A 20,518-nucleotide genomic window follows, 5' to 3' on the forward strand; every position below is an offset into this window, starting at 1 on the left:
GATGCAATTCATGTTGTGATTTTTATAAACTTCTTATTTGCCAACAACGGGAGTGTTTACCACACTTTCCACAAGTAGGAACTGGAAAAGTTTTTTAAGACTATTTAGAGTTATAGAACCGCAGAAAGCAATACTGTAAAAAAGAAAAGCCTCTTTGTGTTCACAATGACACATGTTTGACAGTAAATTAAATATGTTGCACCAGTTCCAATAGCCTGGGGGAAACCTTTCTGTGAATGCTAAACTGTTCTCCACTGTGCTAACAGGTCAGAGGATAAAGGATGTAGGATTGGAAGTGCAGCACCTTAATTTCACCTTAATTTCTTGAAGACAAAGGACTGACCTGACTTGAGGAATGTCAGTGCTTGGGGCAGGGGTTAGAGCAAAGTGGGGCCCATCAAAGAGGAGAGGTCAGGATTAAGCGGGGGAAGGGTCCCGATAATTGGAGAAATTGGTGGGGGGCAAACTGAGCTCTTTTGTTTTGAACAGCAGTGTTCTGCATGGTCTGGCTGAGTACAGGGACAACATAAATTTGACTTCTCACTGGAACTATTCAGTCAAATGCACAGCGAGTGAGGAAGCATTCTTTGTATTATTGATCTATAATTAATACAATTAAGTACAGTCGTTATTGACAGTAATGAAGACATATACACTAGCTGTGCTGCCATAAGACCTTCAGAAGTTTATACTGTAATGTACACTTTACTGTATACTTTTCAATTAAAAAAACTGCAAGGTAAGTAATATAAGAGTCATAATAACTTTTCTGTAGAGTAATATAGTTATGCAAAAATAATACCTTAGATCTACTTTTTTGTGAAACAACAATGGATATTTGTGTGTACTGTCTTTATGGCTGTGTAAGAAGAAAAACGATTCTTCTTTTTTCTTTAAATAACTATATTTTACATTCTGATACAAATTGTGAACAATAAATCCATTCCTATAAATGAATAATACAGAGCGCTAAGAAAAAACAAAACAAAATAAAACAACAGCTACAACACAATACGTTTATTGAAACACACATAATGTGAACCAAAGCTTCTGAGGCACGGTGCCAAAAGATCCTGAAATCCTGCATCTGGATATTGTTGGAGCTGTTGTGGTTGACATGTCTCTTCAGTGTCGCATGGATTAGTCTGTAGGTGCTTTGAGGATTTGGAAAATGCCAGAGCTTGTGTTTCCCAATGCTGCAAGTCTTTTGCTCTCTATACACTCTGGACTTAATGCTGTGTTAAAAATGGGTGTCGGATTTATTCAAGGTTGTGTGTTACCTCTTTCCCTGTTTTTGATACTAATGGACAGGATATGAAGGTACAGCCAAAACTTGGAGAATGTTGTTCTGTTGACATTGAGTTATCAACTCTCTTGTTTCTGGCTACATTTCTGGTGCAGCAGCCAACTGCTACTGGTCTCCTAAATTGAGGCTTAACATTTACTCCATAAAAAGAAGTATTATCCCATCCAGGTGAGGGGAAAGCCACCACCCTATGTGGAGGAGTTCATATAGTTCACAGTGTCATTATTTATGAATGTGGTTAGAACATATTGTGACATGAGTGACGTTAATATGTATTAGCTGCAGTAACGTAACAGTTGTACTGGACCATGGTGCTGAAGAGGGAGCTACAGTATGTTTCTTGGCTGTTCATCTTTAATTTGACCAGTGACCAAAATCAATGCGTATGCAAGCCTGCCTGTGCCGACCTCCCTCTGAAGGACTAGAAGAAGAACCTAGAACAAACTGAATACAAGCCACAAGGACTATATCTCCCAGCGGGCATAGCAGCGCTTGGTGGAGGTGTTGAAGAAAACTGCTGGGAAAAGACCACCTGGGATATTTTGCTGTGTTGCCACAGTGACTATTCATCCATCCATCCATCCATTTATTCTTTATTTATTTAGTACTGAATTCTTATCCAAAAAATACAAACACACAAGAATTATTCAACAACTTATTGTGGCCATGTTGTGGCATTTTATTACATTGATGTAGTGTATAATGAGGGTGCATAATTGAACACAGTGATACATTAATAGAGACACAGGTATCAGTGATCGGATGGATATAAGTGAAAAAAAAATCAAACAAAATGTGGTATTAAAAAATACATGAAACTATACATCAAAAGGGACTGTAATTAATAAAACGTTATAATAACTAAGGAAACTGTAATATTATGTGGTCACGCTATAAACTGTTTTTGACAGAGTAGCAAAAGTTTCCCTTCTGCACTACTTCAGTTCAACCTCAGCTGTACTACCTTATTTATTTCACCTCTTAGCTCCACCCCTGCAACTGCCTTGCCAGAGAAAAGTGGAAATTTCCAGTAATCCCTACTGCTTCGCAAGAAATGCTCCTCCTCCTTTCAGTTTCCCGCCTTTCACTCTACCTGCTCCTTTCTGCTGCAGACTGGCCTGAAGACCTCATGGCCCTCTGCTGCTGAACCTTGTAGTGCCCTGAAGATTTTACTTAGATAGACAGACAAACACAACATCTTTTTTATGTTTCTGGCCTCATCATTGTTTTACAAATCAAATGTATGTTGCCACAGATATATGATCCTTGTCTTAAAGTTGTTAAAGATCAGTGTTAATCTCTATTCTGTTTGGATGAAAGATTATTAAACCAAAAGTGCATAAGTAAGTTAAATGCTTTTTTAAATGTGTCATTTGTACTGATATTGAGCCACACAACCCTTTCTTACTTCCTTTCTGTGTACTATTTTGATAGTACATTGTATCTTGTTACTATCTATTAAGGGTAAAGCAATATGTAACTATAACATTAGCTCTTGAATGATGAACAAGGGTTGGTTTGAGATCAGAGAACAGATGGTAGATTTGCATTTCTATTTCTCTGGCTGATCTGATATTCTGGCGTCTGGTTTGTTTCGGAGATGTCACATGTTCCAAAGGTTGCCGGCAACTGACACATGTAAGAATCAAGAATCGAGAAATGTGACAAGAGCTTTAGAGATTACACAGAAGGTGTGGCTCAGATATGGAAAACAAGATGATATCTGTTAACGTGTTTACAGCCTGAGAGGTCCAGACTACCCCTACGCTACATCTGCGGTTTTATAACTTCCTCTTAATTCACCACAATATAACCATGTACACATAAGCAGACCTGATGCTCGATAGAGAAACATTTTAGATAAACTACAAAAAAAGCTAGAGACAGCTGGAGTGGAGAAGTTTGAGTGTGTAGATGGCATGAGGCACACTGACCTTAGACCCATTGTGAAGCATCAACAAAGAACCATCTGCACAGCAACCAAAGCTGAGATGAGGGACTCGCACACAGGGGGACCGAAGGGGGGGAGGGACACAGGAACCTGGAGGGTATAAAAAAGAAAACTAATCACTGATAAACATTTAAACATGACTTGATCAGCTGGAGTTTGTCTGACAAATCAAAGAAGTCAAGAAGAGGTTTGTGAAGAAAGACAACAAGAAGCTGCACAACATATGAACCCACAGAGTATGGATCTCTCCACTGCTGGTAAAGTGGAAGAGAAGAGCTTCTGGCCTAATCGCTCAAGAGCACATTTCCTGCCTCCCGCATGATGAGATGGAGTCAACAGAGGCTGTTCAAGGCTTTTTTTTGGTATTTAACCTAAACCTGGATCTCAAACACAGTGGGTACCTCATTCTCTTCAATAGGCTTTGTCTCTGCACTACTGTGTTGTAATAATATCGTGGTTTAGAAGGTTAGTATTTTGGTTGTGAATAGGTTTTTTCTTGTGCAACCAAAATTGTGCCTTTTCACATAGAATATGGTGCCTTTCAAAATGGTGAAAACAAAGACAAAATGGTGTCAGGGACATCTGTAAAAATCACAAATGTTTTACAGGTAAGACATGAGAGTCAGGATTGCTTAGCAACAGCAGTAAAAAAAATTCTTGCAGCCTGTGTGGTAACAGAGAAACTGATCCTGCTGCCACCCAGCGGTGGACTGCTAGAACATGCTGGAGATGAACTGGCACTGAAAGTGATCAAAGGCTCATTTCCCTAAAGCATGTATGTGCAGTAAGATTAAATAGCCGCAATTACCTGCAAAGTATGAACCCCATAGTTGAAGAAGGGGGAAAAAAGTGATATCCTCTTTCCTTTCCTTTCCTTTCCACAGTTTGAAAATACATTCAGTAATTTGATTGGCTGGAAAATGCACAGGCTCTCATGGCGGGCGGTTGCCTAGCAACACTCATGGGAGGGTGGGATGTGGGTGGGAGGGTGTGAGTGTTGGGAGGGGGGTGGGGCGTCAAGGGGATGGAGCATTTTGGGTGCAGGCAGACTGACTGGGGAAATACCTGGCACAATTCCCAAATAAACAAAACGAGAGAGAGAGAGAGAGAGAGAGAGAGAGAGAGAGGAGAACAGAGTGGGAGACAGAGGACAGGGGTATTTTCCAGATAACAGTCTTGTGTCGAGATAAAGGGAACAAGGCATTTTACAAGTGCTAACACAGTTTGTTCTCAAAGCAGAAAAAGACCGGGGACAGGAAGCTGAGAGCACGCTACTGAGAACTTTCTCTAAAGTGAGATGAAAAGATTAAAGTTGACGAGAAGGTTGTAAAACATCATAAACTGCTAGTATTTTTTTATTTTAAACAAAATGGACTCCGGCATTAGTTTTTGGAGAGACAGAGTGGAAGTGAAACAGATTGGCAAAACAGGACATAGGCCGTTACAGTTGATAAGGTCAAACAGTTTGACAGGGAACTGATGAATAGGCCGCAAACAAGCAGCACAACCTGCGCTTGCATGTTTTTGTTTGCACAGTTGGGTGTGTAGGTTTCTGGATGATTACTAGTTAATAAGGATGAGATGAACTAAATGCAACAATAACAGCAGCCTACAGTGTTTACAAAACGATGAAAAAAACCCACTAAAATGACAAGAGATTATGAAGTGTGAAGAAGAAGGTGCGCTAGAGAATGGGGAAACAGTTGAGCCGAGGGAGGAGGAAAGGTGGAAAATGTGCTTATATGGAGAGGAGGAGTAAATAAGGACTGGGTAAAGGGGGGGGGCTGGTAGGTACAGCCTGCAGAAGGAGGTGGGCCTTGGAAATGGCTGATGCAGGCGGTCTGTACAGGCAATGAGGACTCTTTGTCAGGAGTCGGAAATGAGGTTTCTGTTGTGATTAAAAGGAAGGTTTCTATGGCAATGCAGAGAGCCGTGTGCACAGAGAATTTGTTGGGAGTGGAGGGGGCTAAGTGAGAGTAGAATTTCAAAGAAAGCAGCCTCCTCCATCTCATCTCCCACCACCGCCACCCTTCTGCTTTTTCCACAGCGCCCTTTTTATCTCTGATAATCTGTTTTCATAGCCACACAGTTGAGACTGCAAGGGGGATTATCTAGAGCAAACCAAGTCATTGGTCATAAATGTTTACAGAGTAGCAGTTTCACTTCCTGAAACCGCTACCGTCAAAGCCTCAGTGGAACCCTTTAAAAGATAAGCTAATTAAAACCATACAAGCTGGATAATTAACACAATGACCTACATGTGTCCCTTTCCTGTTTATACAGGTACGCTTCTGTCAAATCAGCCCCCTGCCTCGTACAGCCCATGATACAGAAAAAAGTATGATGGCATCAGTGTGACCTTTAAAATCTAAATATAGTAACACACTTTGTAGATTGTTTCACTGTGCTGTTAGTAAAAATATGTTTCTTAAAATAAGTTCCCCATCCTGACGTTCTCTTTTGTACAGAGGAAGTCGCTCTCTGCTGCAGTGACTGCCATCTTTACCCCAACACAGGCTCGCTCCAGGATGTTTGGATAAGATGACATTTGAAACTCCTGAGGATCAAAGTTATGTTTTTTCCTTGCATTACCAGCCACACTGAATGTTGTAGGGGAAAAAAATAGAGGAGCTCCTGATGTGAGCAATATTGTAACCTGCCTGGTATGGCTACACTATGAATAGGTAACTGACTGAGCCTAAATAGGGACTGATGTTAATGATTGTGGTGTACATGAACAGAGAACTCATTCAATGGAAAGGTTGTAGAGGACAGTTTATTTGAATAATGACACTGATTTTAAGACAGAAATCTGAATATTGGTGATTCACCAAAACAAATGGAAAAAAATCATAATTATTCCACCAACAAAAACGTGTACAAAATCAGTGTGTACAGTGAAGCGCTAAAAGCTTCTCACCTCCTTTTTGGAAACAGAATCAAGGTCTCAGCATGCCAATTAAAATTACAAAAGGTTCTGCTGCCCCCCACCTTTCCTTTTGAGCATAGCAGCAAGTATCATGTAATGAAATGCTGCCAGCGAAGGAGGGCTGTACTCAGACCAGATTGTACAGTCAAAGCCAGATGGCAAGTCACACATCAAAAGGACAGCTGGTTACCAGAGTCTGAAAAGGCATCTTTATAGCTCCGAACCTAATTAGTTACAACTAAACAAATCACACCGAGATGTAATATTCAGGCCATGCCAATGATTCATCATAAAATGCGACATACACATAACATAATTAAGTTTTAACTGTTTTTGTGTGCAAGCTGCAACATTTCAAAATGGCCAATCAAGCTGGTTCCATCAGCGGTCAAAGCCTCCTCTGATCTATATTTTAGAAAAATGAAAGCAGACCCTTCAGCTGCTACTGATGGTGCAGATGAGGATCCCATTTCTTAAATATGTGCACATTGACTACACTGATATGGTCAATGCTTCAGCTCGGTGCGTCTCCCAGGGAGCATCATCCTCTCTTTCTGCCGAACCTATAAATTATATCCAGAAAGACAAAATCAACAGTGAACTTTAAAAAAGTGATCATCACGTATAGCACAAACACAACAGGACTGTTGCACCGACCCCTTTTATAATTCTTCTGCGAAGTTCCTCCTGTGACAGTGGCCGTTCTTCCTCATCAGTGACGGGAGACTCTTCTGCATCATAATCCACACTGAGGAATCCAACCAACACAGAAACTGGTTATGAAACAGTCTCAATTTAATACGGATGCCTCCATGTGACCTACATAACAAACAAGACCATCAGCAAGAAGATAAAAGATAAAAGGCCCACCTGTTGATTGCAGGTTGGATATCAATATTCTGCTGAAGCAGTTCTGGGTTTTGCCCCAAAAGAAATTTGGCCAGATCTTTTGGATTGTAGTCTTTCTCCAGATCCTGTAAGAGACATTATATTGCAATGCAGAAATGAAAGAACGTACTGCATGTACAACAGGAATGTATGTGGGAAAGTCAGGACCGAACCACAGGTTGAAAATTTACTTTAGAATTGAGGAAAGCTTGTATGGTGAGCATCTCGTTGGTCTTCTGTTCCACCAGACCCAGGTAGGACATGATGTTGTTGTCACTGATCCCTGTAGAGGAGCCGAGTGCATCCTCTATCACTGAGCGGTCACACTCCATTTTAGAGAAAATACTGTTCACTCCTGTGAGATGGGAGAAACAAGAGTCAGGAGTACCTCAGATATTAATTAAATGTAGATAAATATATATATATATGTATGAGTATTTAAGAAAAGTCTGATAATTTCATGGGGCATTTCCTAAAGAAAATAAAATAATATTTAATTTGATACTAATTTTAGGTTTATTTCCCTAAAATCCTCGAGGAACTGCTCCAGTTTAATCCATGTAAATATTCATTGATCATTCCTTTAGTACACAACAGTGTTTTTCATGTATTTTGTGTTGAATTGTATGCTTGCTGGTGGAAAAAACATTCTGCATGTTGATCTGACCTGCTGTGCACTGACTAAAAGACTCCAGGTTGTGCTACCAGTTCACTGGAATTAAACTAATTGAACACTGTCTCTAGTTCCCCTCTTATTACTACCAAATTACACCTTTCTAGGAAATTTAGGAACTTCTAGGAAATTATTTGGAAATTACAGCCCCTTAAAATAAATAAATAAATAGTTTCCAAACCTGTTTTAATCTCATCCAGGGTTTTGCTTATGATGCTGGCTTGATGTTCATAGTCCTCAGCTTGGGATTCGGTTTCCTTTTGTTGCTCATCAATGTCTCTCAGCAAAGAGCGATGATCTTGCTCCTGTTTCAAACCTGCAACTCGAAACTGCTCAATCTCCGCTTGTATCTGCAGATTTAAACATTTCAGCAAAAAACAGATAAATATATAGATTATTGATATGTACTAACAAACTACGTGCTCCCTTTCACTCGCTCTAACGGCTGTGAAAAATAACCTCTATCTCTTTAGCTTTCATTTAAAGTTCTTCAAAACTTTCTTTTCTAAGTATTTATTTGGCTTTTATTGCCTTTATTTGACAGAAAAGCTGAAGACAGACAGGAGGGGGGGAGGGGATGACACGCAGCAAGGGGCTGCAGGTCAGATTTTAACCCTGAGCCTCGGTACATGGGTCGCCAGCTCTACCCACTGAGCTAATGGGGCGGCCCGACTCTAAAGTTCTTAAGGAATTACGTTTATTCTACTGTTGCACTGAATCAGACTATAAGTTAAAAACGGAAAATGAATGACATGTGTGTCCACGGGCACAGTCATACAGAGAAAACATACTCACCTGGCTAATCTGTTCCCTCAGTGCCTCGACCTCATTGTTTTGCTCATTTACAAAATTGAAGAGTGCAAAGTTGCGGTCTTCAACTAAACAGCAACACAGCAATGAGATACATTTCAATATTCTTAACAGAGACTGATTATTATTCTTATTATCAATGTGGAACCTTAGAAGGTAGAGAGATGTAAACTAAATTAAAATACATTGTGCCATTTTCTATAAATCTAATACAAATGTACAAATAAGAGATATTTTTCGGAAACATCGTCTTTGTGTATGGATGAGTATGAAATAGTCTGGTTGCTAACGCTTACCCTGGATGAACCTGGTAACCAGCATGTCCAGGTTGTCCTCCCCTGTCACAGTCCGGATCCTCTCAAACACCTCCTCTAGAGCGTCCAGAGACTCTTCCCCGGAGTCCATCCTCCTCTGCTCCTTCATCTCTGACGCTGGGACAAACAAGCACCATTACTATCATATTAGCAGCCACTGTCACCATCATCATCTGCCAGCAATACCATCATTAGTTAATACTGACATTGTTCTTATTCACGTATTCCTCCTGTATGCCTGCCCAAATGTGACAAACTTAAATCAACGATCTGTACATCAACAGTCTTACACTGTGGCAATTTACATACAGTAGATTTTCCTTTTTTTAACAGTACTGCTACTGCTGGTTGACACAAGTTAACACTGCGAAAAGGATCCTTTTATTTCTATTGCAATGTTCAAGGACTCGCTGGAAGGACTGACTACACTGTTTCAGTGATGTTGATTTCTAAGCCAACAGGAATGAACACTGTCTTCTTGCTTCTACCTTTTTGTTTTACTGATTTAATGTGTGATACCCATATTTACTCTGACTTCTGTCTTGTTGTGTTGTGTTGTGTTGTAAAATACTAAATAATGATAAACCAACACCTGACAAAAAAGGGAGATACTCATCCCGGGTGTGTTGTGTTTAAGTATCTATCTCATTTGGTGTCACTGCATCCCAGAGAGCATTAGTGTTGACTAACAGTGGCAAAACACGGTTGTCTCTAGTACCTGATGAAGTGTCGCTACTGGCGTGGTGATATTGTAACGTAACATTTCAATTCTTGAGCACATTTAGAGATAAAAATAACTAACTTGGTCATCTACCAAAATAAATAAATAAATGAATCTAACCATTTGGCAGTACCATTGCCTCTGAGGCCCACTAGATGTCGCTCTGAGGCCCTCCAGTAGGCTGCAGCTCAGTGGTTGAGAAAGGCTGTACTATGGTCGATTGTACTGTGTTAACAAGGTTTTATTTATCTATTACTTGCAATTAGCAGGTAGTTGTGGTAAAGAAGTTATGTTCATATTGTTCCTGACTGAAAAGGAATACATACCAATCAATTAAAAGCAATGTTTTGATACATCTGAGGACATATGTTAGGTAACCATCCCAGTTTTTGTGACACAAAACTAAACAGAAACCAGGTAATGCTCAGTGATGTTCCTCTAAATGTTTAAATTTAAATAAGATCTGCTCTTTTGTTATTGCACAACGTTCAGTTCAGAAGCAGAACATGCAACGTAATCCACTAAAACCATTCCCAATATGGCTACATTAGGCTTTTCCATTGCGTCAAAATCACTTTATAAGGACGTTACATTTGTGCTATATGTAGAACAGATGGGATTCCTCTCTCTGTGTGCTCATGGGATATACTGTAGGACAATGTGCTTGGGCATTCATAGAGCACATGCTGACAACTGGTGGGATTCCCCTCTGAATGAACATTCGATAATCACTGCCAGTGTTTTTATCATCACTGATAGCATTGCCATTATTACGATTGTCAGTAAATCAAAAGAGCAGTATTGTGGCTGCTTCCTACACTGCCTGTGTCCCATGTCATGGCCATCATCCTGCCCAGTCCTCTCGCTGCACTTGGTGGTCATGAACTCTTTCAGGCTACACTCGTGTGCAATAACCCTTTCCAGTTCCTTCATCTCAGCGTTGTACTGTGCAAGGTCCTTCACTGCCTTCTCCCTCATCATGGTCATCTTGGAATGAGCCTCCACCCTGAAGTAGAGAGCTTTATACATAAGCAGGAACACGAGGTGTATATCATAGCACAGATTTTTTACTACATTACATAACTCCCTCAAATCTGACCTGGCATCGTAAGCAGCAGTGGACAAGTTGACAATTTCCCCAATCTTCTTGCGGACATCGTGCAGTTCCTACAACACACAACAATCACAGGTATTTTTTTCTTGTCAACTTAAACCAGCGTATCAACTTGTCCAGTGTTGCTACGTTACAAACAATAATGGGCTAAATAACAAGCATGTTAAAATGTTAAAGTTGTGTGTGGCCTTGTCTGTGAATTATCTATGGTGCGACCTCTGACCTTGTCCAGCCTGTTTTGTAGTTGCTGGAAACGGACACGCTCAATATGAAGAGTTTGCAACTCCTCTCTCAGGTGGCCGTTTTTGGTTAGTTGCTCATTGAAGCGAGTCAAGGCCTAGACAGGACGGAACACATGCAAGCTTTAAAATAATATAATATGAACAACGTTACTTTCTATATGACAGAAAATAACAATATAACTTCTATATTATACTTATGTTTTATAGGTGTTTTGTTGTACTGAATTTCATGACTCACTCTGTCCAGTTTGTATTCCAACGTGCGTACGGTCTTCTGAGTCCGCCGTACCTCAGACCTCTGTGAATCACTAGTACTGATGTCCCCTTTTCTCAGGTCTGCCAGCTTCAACTCCATATTTGCAATCTGCCCACATTACAGACACATGATATGAAACTGTTGTTTTGGACCAGAAAAATCAGTAAACATGAAATGAAACTAAACTTACTATCATAGAGTGATTTAATTCACCTCTTTCTCTATCTCTTTTTGATGCTGCTTCTCTTTCCCCAGCTCCTCCTCTAGCACGTCTCTCTGCTCCAGCAGAGCACAGAGACTCTGGGTGTCCCCACTTTCCTGCTGTTGGCGTGTGAAGCTCTTACATGCACCAAGGTTTCGATGCAGCTCCTCCTGCTCTTTCAGCAGCTTCTCTATCTCCTGCCTTTATTCACATCACATAAACAGCTGATCAGGCAAAATAAAATTAAAATAAAAACACACACAATGCTTACAATGTGATGTAGGTGCTTATTCACTGTTGTTTGCGGATCTGCTCCCGGGCCTGAAGGTTGTAGGCCTGCCGATCTCCTTCCATGATCCTGAACTGTCTCTGCAGTTTGGCTATCTCTGATTCTGCTTAAAAAACACCATATGCATACTGTAGCTCTCTTAACCAAAAGACTGGCAAAATAAGATTAGTGAGAGAACATCAACAGCTAATAGTTAATAATAACAACATAAGCAACATTACCTGTACCATCAGCATCCATCTCACTGCTGTCTGAGCGGGCACTCGTGGCCGATCTTCCTCGAGGCATCGTTACACTGGGCTTCACCATATAAAAATAAAAAGTAAAGTGATGCTGATAACAGAAAATACTGAACTTGCAGTGTTAAAAAAAAACTCTAGAACTAGATATACATAAGTTACAAAATAAGTTCAAACTGTTTTTGTTTTCTGTGATTTCCTGGAAGAAGCATTAGTAACACTTTATTTTGATAGGCAGTTTATTAGAGCATTTGTAATGTTTTAACTGTTCAACTTACCCTAACTGAGATGTTTTTATGCCTAGACCTAACCAAACCTTAACCAGAAAAAGGTTGTGGAATCTCAATTAATACACTTTTGAAATGTTACAAACTCTACAAACTATCTGTAAACTATCCAAATAAAGTGTTACCACAGCATTTGATTGGCACCGATATTGTCTGCCTCTATCTATTTTTCCCTCTTACAATGGGTTTGAATTGGTGGTTTATGTGAGAAAATGCTGCATATTTTATATATATTTTGTCCTATAGTTACATTTTATTGTTGCATTTTTGATTGATATAGCATCTTAAATACATACAATGTAAAAAGTTTTCCCATAATAGTTTTGCATTGAATAATACATTCATATTAATAAACATTAGTGTCCATTGATTCAGGCTGCAGTATTTGTGACTAATAGATATTTAAATTCTGTTTTTCATCTAACATCTGCAGTATTTGTGACTAATAGATATTTAAATTTTGTTTTTCATCTAACAGAATAGTTAAACAGGTCATTAAAAATACCCATAACGCACATTAGTAGGGAAACAAAACACCAGCCATGTTTAATGCTAAGTTAGCTCTTACAGAAGATTGAACATATTTAGCTTTGTTTATAAACTCTTGAAACTCTTGAAAGCTTATCGAAAAAGAAAAGTGTCTGTGCTGTTTAGGACAAATAAGAATTTTCTCTCACCAGCTCAGAGTTTATAAAGTTAAAAACCCCAGTGTCACCTCCCAGGACACACAGCAGGCTCACATCAGTCTGAGTTGTTAGCAACCGTTGCTAGGGACCTTGGGACTCGCAGTCCCTGAATTGAGCCTCTCAGGCAGAAGTAACGTTTACAGCCAGGTTGAAAGGTTATGGGCTTGATTGAGGCTCCACAGTCTGCCAATTACATTTTTAAATGGCTTTGTACACACACACACACACACACACACACACACACACACACACACACACACACACACACACACACACACACACACACAACTTGATAGGTGGAGCTGCCTGACAAGATTGCCAGGGCTGTAGTGGCCAAAGGTGATGGCTACCATGACTGTACAAGTGCGGGACGCGGTATTTTTTCCCCCCCCAGGATGGCGAAGTCATAACCCGCCCTACTCTGCTTCTGATTGGATCACCCTGAAATTCTTACCCTAACGCTAACCAATCCAAATCCTCATGCCTTAACCTAACCAATCAAACCAATGAAAGCAACGGGTACTAGCCAATCAGAGGCAGAGAGGGGCGGGACATGACTTCATGACGTGTGGGACCAGTAGAGACAAAGGTATAGGAATAAACACTGAATGTGTAAGAGGCTGAACAATGCAGTGTACAGTTCAGTGCTGGGACAAAGTGTTACCCAAATACTGTAAGTGTGTTTGAGGTACACGATGAGCTTAAAAATATTGATTAAACTTTCCCACTGTATATGTAGTTAAAAGTAACTCCACCATGTTTACAGTTTAGACATCATTAATAATAATTATACTAGTAAAATATAGGCTACAATATGTGTCATATAACAATGCAAAGGGACAAATATAACGGGTGCTTTTACTCTTTGAACTCAAGTTTTATTATTTTGAAGGCAAAGTATTGCTACTTTTATTTATGTGAAGGACGACTATTCTTAGTAGAAGCAGTGCCTTGCTAAATGCAACCAGGGAAAATAAAAACAACAAAAAAACGCATATATACACACATTTTTTATTGCACCTTTATTGCTATCTATGTTGTATAAATGTTAGCAATGTTACATACAAAATAAATAATAATAATAGTAAAAAAAAAAAAAGAAAAGTGTTTTAGTTTTGCAAAAACAGCTACAAGAATCAGCCTATTACAGCCTCTTTAATATCATAATTATAACTATAACCAATAATAACTATATAACCATAATCATGATGAAAATATACAAAAGTTACATACACATACATATGCTACTCTACATGAGCAACCCCTACCTTAGTGAATGTATGTATTCATAACCTGTACTGTAGGCTAGTTAATTATGAAATTCACAAACATTTATTAATACGTTATCTTTTTCACGTACAAAGCATACAAATGTAAATTTTACCTGATATATATATATATATATATATATTTCTTACAAGTACCTTTTAGTTTATTTCTCTGACTCTGTCTGTGTTTGTGGTTCCTCCTGAGCTGGTGTTGGTGGGACGCCCTCGAGGAAGGTACAGAAGTGTTCTGCTGTATTGAGCTCAGGCTTTCTCAACAGCAAGAAGCATTTTGGGAAGTAGTAGGCTGCCAGGAGTCCCAGGTTGCTTGACAGGGTGAAAGAAACATGGACAATAGACCTGTTCTTGACATTCAAGCCTATGTAGATCGGAATAAAGGTCACCCAAATCACACAGTAAATCAGGGAGGAAAAGGTGATGTCCCTGGCAAGGTTATACTGATGAAGAGGCTTTACTGCCATGAAGGTGCACATGAATGATATGAGGGCCAATGCACTGTTGAAACCTTGCAATAAGGCAAATCCAGACAAGGGTTCCACTGGACATGTCAGGAATTCTCTTACAAAGTTTATTGTCATATTCGCCATATATTCAGTCAGCGATGGCCCTTCCTGAACATACCAGCCACAGATACCAGCATGCACAACACAGCAGATCACGACAAACAGCCAGCTTCCAGGGCCTCTTAGCACATGCAGGTGAGAGGCAGCCGTCTTTGGGAACTCTGACACGTAGAATATCTGTTTGAAAAGAGGGGTTTTATACTTTGATTACAATGTGCACTCTACAACACAGAAATGTATGTTACATGTCTTTCCTCACCTGTAGTGAGATGGACGTAATAATGGCGAGGGCCACTGTTTGGAAAATGGAGGTGAGGGGCAACTGAAGACGACACACCACATCCCCGGGCTGCCCCAGGAAGAGCAGCAGACTGAGGCAAGCTCCCATCAGACTTAGCACAGCCACAAAACTCAGGACTCCCCCTGAGGCCTTTACCAATAGGGTTCCCCGATGTTTCAGGAACACAACACCCACTGACGCCTGACATATCAACAGCAGCACCACAGCCAGCATCATTGCCAGAGCTTCAGGCGTGTCCCAGGACAAAACGTCAAAGGTGGGTAAAGTGCAGTTAGTGCTTCTTTTCTCAGACCACTGACCCGTAGGGCACTTAGCGCACTGAATGTCGTCTATAAGTCAGAAAGCACAACAGGAATTGGTTTGATTTACAAGCACACCATATAGAAATCCAATCAAATCACAACAGTAGGTAGCGCATGGTTTGAGAAGATCAATACCACTCTGTTTGTGCATTAAATCTGGAGCTACAGCCGAGCAGCTGGTTTGCTAGTCTAACACTAAAGACTTGAGGCAGGGTGAAACAGCTATGCTGACTTCATATGGTGCCCTCCAGCACCTCTAAAGCTCACTAATTAACTCATTATATTTTACTTGTTTGCTGAATTATGAAAATGTCAGAATGGGGATTTAAGAGGGGCTATGTGCGGGATTATATCTTGGCCACACACAGTGACTTCCTGGAGTCTTTGCTGTTTACCTGGCAACCTCATGACAACAACATTCTCGGAAGTTACTGTACATAAGCCCGTAATACCACAAATAGTTATATTCATACATTAGTTTTTGTGCAGATTAAACAAACAAGATATGACGTGTTAATTAAAGAGCTTTAGAGGTACGTAGGTAGATTTTGTTAACTTTGGACAGAGCCAGACTAGCTGTTTCCCCCTGCCTCCTGTCTTATATATACTGTATTCTCCAGACATACATCTTCTCATTTAATTCTATGCAAGAAAGCAAATAGGTGACACTTCCCAAAATGTTGCACGATGACTCTTTGTATTAGAGAGATGTGTGGACATTTGCATTACCTTCATTCTGCTGGTAAGTGCCTGGCACACAGTCGATACAATCAAAACAGCATGAATGGAAACCTTTGACTCTGCGGACCTGGCCTTTCTCACATTGTGCTGAACACGTGGACTCAGGAACCTGCAAAAGTTGTGGTACTACAGTTAGGATTGTTATGGTAAAAAATGCAAAATTTCAGTAACCCAAACTGGATTATGATCCATAATGATAATGCGATTTAAACACAAAGCTTTTAAGTATGTGTGTAAAAGTTTATATCACTTTTCTAAGAAATTACCTCTGGAGTGTGCCATTTGAAGAGGGACTTGCTGATGTTTAGCTCTCTGTAAAAGCTTCCAACTTTAATGAAGTCAACATGCAAGGCGTTCCAGACCCACTGAACCAAATTGTATCCAATATTTGGGTTGCCATTTGTGTCAAATTCTAAATGTGTGCCATTTATGTCTACAGATGTGTTCTTTAAAGCCTTCAACAGCTGCAAAAGAAGATTTTGTTAATTATTTAATTAATGTTTCAAAAAGTCCTTTTAATTCTAAATTGTATGCCATCACCTATATACAGAAAGAAGAATCACCTTCCAGGGATAGATTTTGGTCTCAGATCCCTTCACACAGGCAGTTGAATTGCATCCAAGCAGGTTGTGCAGTGCCTGTGCAACACTGTAGATGGCAGCATAAACACTGAAAGCTGTGCGCTGCACTGCAGGCTCTTGCACCAAGCTAATATTAGCAGTTGACAAGTTCCAACATTGTGGGCAGGGACTGAGAGGATTGCCAGACTCTGGTGCTGGAGGGGACATCTCGCTCTCCTCGCTCAGTTTGCTGAAGAGTTCCTCTGTATAGTCAGTGAGCAGACCCAGGGTCTGTGTCATGTCAGTGAATGCAAGGATTGTACCAATTGTATTGATATTGGGGAGAGAAGTCACTTTATTACTGATGCCCCAACTTGTGCTGGCGATCCACACAGCCGTTACATTCGTCCTGATAACCTGAAAAAGTAGATTGGATTACTGGATTGAATATTATCCATCCACCAATAACATACAATACTTGTCCAAAGTGCTGCCCCACACATGATAATTCTCTGCTTCACTAACCTCTTTAAAAAAGACCACAGCGGGATCTGCGAGAGAAAAGACCACTACCACTCGGACCTTGGTTGCTTTGATATTGTCAATGATGGTTTTGACCGCTGGTGTGGGGTCAGTGTACACTGGAATCAGACCCTGGTAGGCCACACAGACAGACTCATTTTCTGCTCTTTTGGAGAATTCCTGCATACCTTGTTGTCCGTACTCCTCTTCGCTGCCCACCACTGCCACCCAGTTCCATTCAAACTCCTTCATCAGACGCACCATGACTTCTACTTGCCATTTGTCACTGGGCACCGTGCGGAAGAATGACGGGTAGAGAAGCTTGTCACTGAATTTGTCACTAGTGGCACCGAAGCTAATCTGAAGTGAGAAGATTATTAAGATTATTAAGATTATTAAGATTATTAATATTATACCACATTTGAACTTTACCACTGATTTTACCAAGCCATGTCCATTATTGACACATAAGGCCTAATGCACATATACTGAGGTTGAAAGATAATTTGCATTGCAGGTGGGCAACTTTTTTTATGTAATCAAATTGTACAAAATTAAAATGCCAAACCAATTAATGTCTGATGTTATTGAATGGGCAAATTAATATTTACAGCTTCTTTTGTAAGACAACTGGCCTCTTAGATAAAATAATCAACTTCTTGTGGGATTCTGTAACGGCCAACGTTTAGCGTTATCTTTAAAGTTTTACTTTCAACATTAGGAATATGTCAAATCAGTACAGAAAGAGAATGTATGTAAACATATGATGAGACATATTTGTAACCAAACCTGTGGCATCAGAAAGAATCCCAGGAGTTTTCCTATGACTGACACCATTTCTGAGGTCTGAGGACCGATTACGGCTGATATGCTGGTCTCATAGTTGGTGTAATTACACTCTACAGATAGCGCATCGGTCGATTTTGCAGTGAGGAAAGAGATAGTAGGCTTCACAATGACAGCAGATTGTTTGCATGTGTCAAAGATTTCATAACCCAACTTGATGCCAGGGAGCAGAATTGAGTTTGCGTTGATCTCATCCACTGCATATTTCATAACTAGAGCGAGGCCCAGTCCATACTCATTTAAACTGTGGGACCACAGGCAGGAAAAAAAAAGTAGAAGCCTTGTTAGTCAGGTTAAACATACCTATTGGTTACAAAATCTCAGATAATATGATCTTAATTTCCCAAAAATGCTATTTTTCATACCCCATTACCTTTCACAGCTGATGTTGTCAGGCTCCGTCCTCTCACTGAGGTTGCTGGTGAGCTGGTTAATGGGAAAAAGCCCTCCGAGCATAATGTCCCCAGACAAATTGAAGAGACTGGTAGAAATGTTGTCGAACCATGCAGGTGTACTCGCACTGCTGCTCAGTCTAAAAGCACAGCACAAAACCAGCAGAATGACATGTGCAGCCATGATGATCCAAGTCGGAGATGTGAGCTAGAGTAATGAGAACAATGTGCATCTGTGTCAGTACATCAGGAAATATTGTTGCATGCAAACGCACCTGAAAGCCCCAAAGCAAGTTGGTGTAATTGGCCCCTCCCCTTCCGCAGGCGTAATACCAAGTAACAGCAAATCATGTGAAATGGTCCTTATAATATTAACCCATATTTCCATTTGTGGTATCAAGGGAAATGAAGTGAAAGACCTGCACGATCTAACTTTTATTTTTTACAATTATCAGAAGAAAAAAACAGCTGTAGTATGAGGGTTAGGGTATTATTATAATTTTGTCTAAACTGATTACTTTTGAAGGAACAGGGAATGGTGGCATCTTACTTGAGGGCATTGCATGTAAGAAGGAAAGATTTGTACCTGTGTGTGTGTGTGTGTGTGTGTGTGTGTGTGTGTGTGTGTGTGTGTGTGTGTGTGTGCGCGTGTATTGTGCAGGTTGGTTATATCTTTCCGGAGCATTTTCCTGACATTTGGTTGTGGTTTGCTCTTTGATTCTCTTTGGTGTAACTATCTTTCAGGAGATGAGCACATAAGCACACTAAATCCCCCTTTTTCCTACCCACCCTGAGTTGTAATCACAGCAAAACCTCAAATGTATCACTTTGCAAATGTTGGTGTTTTTTATGGGTGGCTTATCATGTCATTTTAGTGAAAATGTATACTATGTACACTAACCCAGTCCCTGCGACCAGTGTGTGGTTATGAAAACCAGTAACAAGTATCAACCTAGATACTACTAATGCTCATAATACCGTGCTAAGCTCATTTTATTACATGTTGTCAATTTCTTGTCATCATATTTTGCATTCACCTCAGTGTTGGTTTTGCATGTATATTTGCATTCAAAACCAACACTGGATGTTTGTCATACATACAAGCAAATATACACCTTTCCTCCCAAGCTATTTACATAAAACTACAGTAGACATACAGTCTTTTAAATGTCTTCTTGGTCAATTGGTGAACAAAAAGATTTTTTCACAAGTTTAATTACTGCTACAGTACTTGTTTTTAAAGCTCTTTGTCAGAGAATTATGAAATCCACGTAGCTTCTTTGTTTTAATATCTTATTATTATGTAACACCTTTTGAACTACATTTGTATGAAATAGCACAATACATACCACTAGAAAGGGGAAAATAGCTACGCTACAATGAATGCAGAGAAACGCCATCGACTGTATATCAATAACAACAGACTCTTTAAGAGCCTCCTGTCCATCTGACAAGCCTTGACAAGTCTTTGGACTGTGGGAGGAAACTTGAGCACCCAGACAAAACCAATGTGAATTCAGGCAAACATGAAAACACTAGCTGGAAAATGATTAAAGTGACATTCCTAACATCCGAACCACCACTTGCATCCATCTTTGCCAACAGCTTCTCTACCCAGTTGGCCTCTAGGGAAAGAAGAACAAATGATAAGATGCTTGACTTACATTTTTTGAATAAATAGTTTGAATAAAATGTTGTTTTCATGAAGTTTCCCCCTTTTTTTTACCCTAACCCTAATTAGGTTCTCCTTCTGAATGAATATACCGTTTAATGTGTTTAATGTTTTAAATTCATTGCCCAGAGGATTAGGGTCCTGAGGCAAGGGCAAATACATTTCCATATTTCAAGCTAATATTTAAATTTGCAAGCTGAATTTTTGAATTTGAATGTCTGAAGATCTTTTTATAATAAGCAAAAATTCTCCCTGAGGAATGACATTATTTCACCTTTCTGCTCTCTCACAACCAGGATAGGCAGCTATAGATAATGGATGGATAGATGAATACAAATACTCTTGTAAGAATCGGTTTAATTTTCTGTGGAAATTTAATCCAAACAGTGAACCAGGCAGACCTGTCTCTCGAACAAAGGCTCAATA

The 20,518-nt window shown here is 39.9% G+C and overlaps 2 protein-coding genes and 2 long non-coding RNA genes across 4 annotated transcripts; 1 reads left to right on the plus strand and 3 right to left on the minus strand.

The window, feature by feature from the left end:
• Positions 1–1,886: 1,886 nt before the first annotated feature.
• LOC127372230 (uncharacterized) lies at positions 1,887–4,220 on the minus strand. The gene is made up of 2 exons (XR_007886559.1): positions 4,066–4,220; positions 1,887–3,347 (listed from the first exon to the last, which is right to left on the minus strand). It is a non-coding gene; the product is annotated as an uncharacterized LOC127372230 (long non-coding RNA).
• Positions 3,406–7,811, plus strand: LOC127372229 (uncharacterized). Its single transcript, XR_007886558.1, has 2 exons — positions 3,406–3,650; positions 5,541–7,811. It is a non-coding gene; the product is annotated as an uncharacterized LOC127372229 (long non-coding RNA).
• On the minus strand, positions 6,016–13,173 carry odad1 (outer dynein arm docking complex subunit 1). Its single transcript, XM_051415736.1, has 15 exons — positions 12,899–13,173; positions 11,917–11,995; positions 11,702–11,798; positions 11,418–11,607; positions 11,187–11,312; positions 10,930–11,043; positions 10,692–10,759; positions 10,411–10,598; positions 8,854–8,988; positions 8,543–8,625; positions 7,929–8,097; positions 7,266–7,429; positions 7,057–7,160; positions 6,844–6,934; positions 6,016–6,749 (listed from the first exon to the last, which is right to left on the minus strand). The coding sequence occupies exons 2-15, from the start codon at positions 11,981–11,983 to the stop codon at positions 6,693–6,695; spliced, it is 1,653 nt and encodes a 550-aa protein (XP_051271696.1). The 5' UTR covers positions 11,984–11,995; positions 12,899–13,173; the 3' UTR covers positions 6,016–6,692.
• Positions 13,174–13,836: 663 nt separating this feature from the next.
• Positions 13,837–18,664, minus strand: LOC127372407 (taste receptor type 1 member 3). The gene is made up of 8 exons (XM_051416077.1): positions 18,402–18,664; positions 17,972–18,272; positions 17,186–17,542; positions 16,664–17,077; positions 16,367–16,564; positions 16,089–16,209; positions 15,016–15,386; positions 13,837–14,933 (listed from the first exon to the last, which is right to left on the minus strand). Exons 1-8 carry the CDS (start codon positions 18,602–18,604, stop codon positions 14,340–14,342), a joined length of 2,559 nt encoding a protein of 852 aa, XP_051272037.1. The 5' UTR covers positions 18,605–18,664; the 3' UTR covers positions 13,837–14,339.
• Between the last annotated feature and the right edge of the window lie 1,854 nt (positions 18,665–20,518).

This window comes from Dicentrarchus labrax, unplaced genomic scaffold (genome assembly GCF_905237075.1).
Source record: "Dicentrarchus labrax unplaced genomic scaffold, dlabrax2021, whole genome shotgun sequence".
NCBI lineage: Eukaryota > Metazoa > Chordata > Actinopteri > Moronidae > Dicentrarchus > Dicentrarchus labrax.